The sequence below is a fragment of the Triticum aestivum genome, chromosome 6A (genome assembly GCF_018294505.1).
Source record: "Triticum aestivum cultivar Chinese Spring chromosome 6A, IWGSC CS RefSeq v2.1, whole genome shotgun sequence".
Classification (NCBI taxonomy): Eukaryota; Viridiplantae; Streptophyta; class Magnoliopsida; order Poales; family Poaceae; genus Triticum; species Triticum aestivum.
This window is the reverse complement of record NC_057809.1, coordinates 531,478,420-531,485,318: the sequence shown is the minus strand read 5'-3', so window position 1 is coordinate 531,485,318 and position 6,899 is coordinate 531,478,420. Positions and strand designations below refer to the sequence as shown.

General features: G+C 50.6%; 1 protein-coding gene across 1 annotated transcript; it reads right to left on the bottom strand.

Annotated features, from left to right (window-relative positions):
- Positions 1-2,011: 2,011 nt before the first annotated feature.
- LOC123130923 (keratin-associated protein 10-5-like) lies at positions 2,012-2,876 on the bottom strand. Its single transcript, XM_044550713.1, has one exon. It carries the CDS (start codon positions 2,784-2,786, stop codon positions 2,250-2,252), a length of 537 nt encoding a protein of 178 aa, XP_044406648.1. The 5' UTR covers positions 2,787-2,876; the 3' UTR covers positions 2,012-2,249.
- Between the last annotated feature and the right edge of the window lie 4,023 nt (positions 2,877-6,899).

Here is a 6,899-nt window from a genome sequence, read left to right as displayed (position 1 = left end):
CTGAAAGCAGAATCGTAGGAGATGGTGCACAATATGAGGAATGACAGTAAAGGCTTGAACTATGATGAAGGTGATGCCCGATTTGACCATTAGTATATTCTCATCAGGCAACATGTAATTTCTGCTATGACATGGATTTTCCATTGTGAGGGGCGTCTCTCATGAAGAATGTGATTTCTGCATGATACAATATGTTGTTAGAACGTGAATATTCTATGCAAGGACTGACATTTAGGAAGGATGTAGTAACAGGTAAAACTTGATAGAATATATTAACTTTTCATGATGATCTTTTCATTCAGCACATACGTATGTCGAGTTGTTCTTGTGTTTAGAAGAGGTGTAGCATGCCAGACGTTCTTGCAGGAGTAGTCGAGCGGTGGATCTCCCTAGCGATTTGGATGTATAGAGTTTATGATACAAAGACCTTTTTTGTACTAACTATTGAATTTTCTCCTTTATATTTCTGAACTCTTTTGTTATGTTGTTTACTCTCGATTCCAAATTTGCAATGTTTCTTGTTCTTCAAGGATTTCAAAGAGTATGGACCACTGTAGGGCCGAAGGAGATGCCATTCTTGACTGTCGTTGTCCATGGTGTGTTGCTGCTATTTTTCTGTCCGGTAATTTGTGCACTGCCGAGACCTTAGTCTGACCACTGTAGGGTGTGCCCTCTGATCAATTGTTCGCAATCGTTGAAATATTTTTTTTCCATGCCCATTTTGTCACTCAAATTTCTGATTTATCTAGGTAGGGGTTTTGATGAATTTACTCTTCTCCATCGTGCATTCCGAGGGCAGAATTTCATGGTAGTTCTCCAAAGCTGCTTGGCAAGAAAACGGTTATCTGGTGATTGCTCTTCTCAACGGACCATGTTAGGGGGGGGGGGGGTAGAGATATATTCATACCTACAAAATTTTAACGTTAGGGGTAGCTCTTATCCCTTCCCATGGATTGCTGCAAATTTTGAAAAACATGGATGTTCCTGTTATATCATATACTCCATCCAAATTATAATGTGTTCATGTTACATGGCCGTGACTTATTAGTTCAATGCAAATGGTTTATTTTGTGGTTGTAAACTCGGCATGATCTTTTCTTGCCTCTTCTCCATAGTGATTTGCTACAAGTAAATATATTTCACTGGTAGTATTTATGTCATCATCGCAACTCATGGGCAATTAACTACATTTTGTATCCCAACAACAAACATAAAAAAAATCGTGGCTCAAGAGACATTAGAACTGCCTTCTTGGTTCGGGAGGCATCATGGGCGGCGCACACCTCCTCCCCCTTATGGCGATGGTGGATCAGCACAAACACGGGAGAGAGGATCAGGGTGGAGAGTGGGGCGGCTAGCAGGGTGAAGAACATAGGGTGCCATGGCAAAGGTGAGGTGGGCATCATCCCGTTTTAAAGGGTGAAGAACATAGGGCACCATGTTGAAGGTGAGGTGGGCACCATCCCGTTTTAAAGGGTGAAGAACATAGGGCACCATGTCGAATGTGAGGTGGGCGTCATCGAGTTTTAAAGGGTGAAGAACATAGAGCGCAATGGACAACGTGAGGTGGCCGTTATCCGGTTTAAAGGACAGGGCTCCAGCTAGAAATGTTTCACTATGACGAAAATCAAGTAGGAAGGGGAGAGTGTGGCAGGAAAAGGCAAGGGTGTGTCGTCGGATGGGGTTTTTGTATTGGACCCGCGTGTTTGAGATAACATGGTAAATAGTCTAGACAACCACATTTATCCTCTACATATGATCTGGATTCGGGGAGCCTGAACTGTCGGACGGTTGAATTTTGGGAGCCTGTTCGTCGCCCGTTTGATGCCCGGACACGCCCAAACGTACGAGAAAGAAATGAGCTTCGACTCTGAAGACAACCTTAATCACTTGTTTTATTCATTTATATGTATTGTAGCCCGTAGCAACGCACAGGCGTTCTGCTAGTACATCTTAGATACCCACGGGTGATCGATGAGATCTATCCAGTCCCTTATTTTGAAGCAACTGCTGCAACAGAAGCCTAGACGTAAAACAAACAACAACAACGACCGACATGACAAGTGTGATGACAAGCCTAGATGAAATCTAACAACAACCACGACCGACATGACAAGTGTGATGACAAGGCTAGACGAAATCTAAAACAACAACGATGACCGACACGACGACATGACATGAAACCAACAAAGGGAAGTGCATGGAGCGTGTGCCTCGGCTCTCCCCCCGTTTGAACTCAACTGTAGCAGCTACTGCTTCTGGTGCGTGCATCCTGTCTCGCAGTCTTGGAGCCCGCCACAACTAATCGGGCCCCCCTGGCACGTTTCCCTGCACTTGTTAACGCAGGACAGGCACCTCGCCTTGGTTGGGCCGCAAATGTCCTTCGCCGGCGGGCGGCTCGCCGTCTGTATCGCGCACCCCGGCTCGCAGTACATGGTCATACGGCACTGCGTCGGGTCCCGCCGGCATCTTTCCCCGCACTTCTTCACGCAGGCCTGGCACTTTGCGTTGGTCGGGCCACACCTGCCACTCTCCCGCGACGGCAGCGGCGGCGAAGGGGGGCTCGACGTCTGTTGCGCGCATTTCGGCCCGCAGAGGAGGGTCGCACGGCACTGGGTCGGGTCCCGCCGGCAGGGCTCCACGCACTTGTTATAGCAGGCCAGGCACTTTGCGTCGCCTGGGGCGCAGCTGTCCGGCGGCGCCGGCGTGGCCGTGGGGAGCAGCTGGCCGGCGAACAGGAGCAACGTGCAGACGGCCGCCGCCTGGAGCGCCCCGGTGGAGGCCATTGGTCGCAGGACCAAAGCTTGCAAGTCGCAAGTGAAAGTGAGCAAAGCTTGCTAGCTAACTTAGAGGAGAGCAATGGAGGCGTGTGTCGTGCTGGGCGCTGGCTTGCCATGAGAGTGGAAATGAGGGTCCTATTTATAGGCGGCCGGCGAGCGAGTGGAGATCTCAGATGGTAAGAGAAAACAATTCATTAGTCGCACGTTTATATCACGGTCGACCGTGGTATGTCGGCAGGCCCTCTCTCCTTCACGGTCGAACAGAGGGAAGGCTGCTGCATGCATCCAACATGTCCTCAGGCCACTTTTTCGACGCCGGCGTCGAAAAAACGGTTCAGTCGTGCTCTTAAGACGCCGAAAATCGTCAGTTTGGACTTTTTTTCCGCTCGGCGGTCACAGGCCGAACCCGGCGCGCTGGGAAGCAGTTGAGGGCTCCGGCGCTAGGGAAAAGCATGCCTGGCCCACACCGACAGGGGAAAAGTCAAGGTTTTCTTTCCCCGATTCGCCTCGCACCCCCCGCGCCCTTGGCCACCACTAGCTATATCCCGGCGACGGCCGCCGCCCTACTCCGCTAGATAGCCATTCCCCGTCGGAAAATAGCAGCGCTTCGCCGCGGCAGCCTCTCCCACAACAGCTGGGCGTTTCCGGCCGCCGTTTCCGGTCGCGGAGGCACGGTTTAACGACGGGTACACGCCCACCAAGCGCAAGGTGTTCGGCGTTTTGCCTGTCTCGGCGATGGACGCGGATGAGGAGGAAGAGCTCGCCGCGCTGCTGGAGGAGGAAGCCGCGGCCGACGTCCAAGAAGAAGAGCATCTCATGGTGCTCGCCGCCCTCGCCCAGCTGCTGGCGAGCAATGAAAAGCCACGGCGAGGTGGCTCGGCGCCGGGGCGGGTGAAAGCAAAGAACCGGCATCGTCTCCAAGGCTACTGCATGCTCTACTCCGACTATTTCGCCAATGCTCCACTTCATGGCGAGAGAACATTTCGGCACCGTTATCGGATGAGCCGAAAGCTCTTCCTCAGGATTGTGAATTCCATCCGGGAGTTCGACAACTACTTCAAGTGCAAGATGGATTGCACTGGCGCTCTTGGATTCACCTCCATCCAGAAGTGCACGGCAGTGATGAGGATGCTTGCATATGGAGCTCCCAGTGATTCACTCGATGACTATGGGCGCATAGCCGAGTCCACCAGCGTAGAGTGTTTCTACAAGTTCTGTCGGGCAGTGGTGGCAGTGTTTGGGCCACAATACTTGAGAACACCCAATGCGAAAGACACTGCTCGGATCCTAGCCTAGAATGCAGCAAGAGGATTCCCTGGGATGCTTGGAAGCATCGACTGCATGCATTGGAAATGGAAGAATTGCCCATTTGGTTGGCAGGGGATGTACAAAGGCGCCAAAGGCGGTTGCAGTGTGGTGCTTGAGGCGGTAGCCACACAGGACCTCTGGATTTGGCACGCCTTCTTTGGTATGCCAGGAACTCACAATGACATCAACGTGCTGCAGTGCTCTCCTGTTTTTGCCAAGCTCGTTGAGGGCCATTCTCCTCCGGTGAACTTCGAGATCAATGGGCACCAATACAATAAGGGGTACTATCTAGCTGACGGCATCTATCCGAGATGGTCGACATTTATGAAGACGATCTCAAACCCTGTGGCAGGAGGCAAGAACGCCTGGTTTGCGAAGCTTCGGGAGGCTTGCAGGAAGGATGTCGAGCGGGCATTTGGTGTGCTCCAATCTCGATTTGCTGTTGTTCGGTACCCCGCTCAGACCTGGTCCAAAGATCAAATGTGGGAGATTATGACTTGCTGTGTCATCTTGCACAACATGATCATCAAGAGCGAGCAAGAAGACCCAATGTTTGACACTAAACCATACTACAGGCAGGGTCCTCTAGCCGAAGTTGATCACCAGCTACCGGCAACTTGGACTGCCTATCTCAGTATGCGTCAGGAGATCCGAGACCTACAGGTGCATCATCAACTGCAGAAAGATCTGATTGAGCACCTATGGAGGCTCAAGGGGGACGCCGTGTGATGAAATACGAGTTTTTATTTGTTGAACTATATAATTTGTATTGAACTATTTGTTGTTGTACTATTTTGTTGAAGTATTTGATTTTTCTGTGATGAAATATGTGATAAGAAATAATTGTGTTGATAATTGAACGCCGAGACACGGCGAAACCACGCCGAATATGGGCCTATTCTCGCCCATATGGGCCCTTTATTCGCCGAAATTGGGCTGCAAAGTGGGCCAATTTCGGCGCCTGGGGGCGAGCTTGGGGCGACGACTGGGCGCAAAACCGCCCCCAGCGCCGATTGTATCGCCGGCTCGCCCCAAGGGGGCGATTTTTATGCGTCCTGGGAGGGGGGGGGTGGCAACGGCTGGAGATGCCCTCACCCGTGATCGTCACTGCGTGGCTTGTTTTTCTCTGTGCGGCTTGATGCCACAGAGTGGTGGGACTGGTTTCTTTTGTTTTTGTCGGATGTCCTGAATTTTAAAATGGAAGCATGTTTCTTTTTTGCCAAATTAGGGCATCTCTACCGCTGATCTGCGAACCGGACTCACCGTCCATTCCACAGGAAGAATCAGTCAGCAGACATGAGATGGTCATTCAACTCTAACAACATATATTTCAAACTGCATTTCAACTAGCCGGATAAAATTTATTAAATTTCGGATAGAAAATAGCACAAATCATTCATATATAGCATGCAAATATGTTGGGGAACGTAGTAATTTCAAAAAATTTCCTACGCACACGCAAGATCATGATGATGCATAGCAACGAGAGGGGGAGAGTGTGATCTATGTACCCTTGTAGATCGACAACGGAAGCGTTAACTTGGTTGATGTAGTCGTACGTCTTCACGGCCCAACCGATCAAGCACCGAAACTACGGCACCTCCGAGTTCTAGCACACGCTCAGCTTGATGACGATCCCCGGACTCCGATCTAGCAAAGTGTCGGGGAAGAGTTCCGTCAGCACGACGGCGTGATGACGATCTTGATGTACTACTGTCGCAGGGCTTCGCCTAAGCACCGCTACAATATTATCGAGGACTATGGTGGAAGGGGCACCGCACACGGCTAAGAATATGATCACGTGGATCAACTTGTGTCTCTAGGGGTGCCCCTGCCTCCGTATATAAAGGTTCAAGAGGGGGAGGCCGACCGGCCATCATAGGGCGCGCCAGGAGGAGTCCTACTCCCTCTGGGAGTAGGACTCCCCCCCTTTCCTAGTTGGAATAGGATTCACGAGGTGGGAAAAGAGAGAGAGAGAAGGAGGGGGGCGCCGACCCCCTCTCTCCTTGTCCTATTCAGACTAGGGGGGAGGGGCGCGCGGCCCAGCCCTGGCCGCCTCTCCTCTTCTTCCACTAAGGCCCACTAAGGCCCATATAGCTCCCGGGGGGTTCCGGTAACCTCCCGGTACTCCAGTAAAATCCCGATTTCACCCGGAACACTTCCGATATCCAAACATAGGCTTCCAATATATCAATATTTATGTCTCGACCATTTCGAGACTCCTCGTCATGTCCGTGATCACATCCGGGACTCCGAACAACCTTCGGTACATCAAAATGCATAAACTCATAATATAACTGTCATCATAACCTTAAGCGTGCGGACCCTACGGGTTCGAGAACAATGTAGACATGACCGAGACACGTCTCCGGTCAATAACCAATAGCGGAACCTGGATGCTCATATTGGCTCCTACATATTCTACGAAGATCTTTTATCGGTCAGACCGCATAACAACATATGTTGTTCCCTTTGTCATCGGTATGTTACTTGCCCGAGATTCGATCGTCGGTATCCTATACCTAGTTCAATCTCGTTACCGGCAAGTCTCTTTACTCGTTCTGTAATACATCATCCCGCAACTAACTCATTAGTTGCAATGCTTGCAAGGCTTAAGTGATGTGCATTACCGAGAGGGCCCAGAGATACCTCTCCGACAATCGGAGTGACAAATCCTAATCTCGAAATACGCCAACCCAATATGTACCTTTGGAGACACCTGTAGAGCTCCTTTATAATCACCCAGTTACGTTGTGACGTTTGGTAGCACACAAAGTGTTCCTCTAGCAAACGGGAGTTGCATAATCTCAT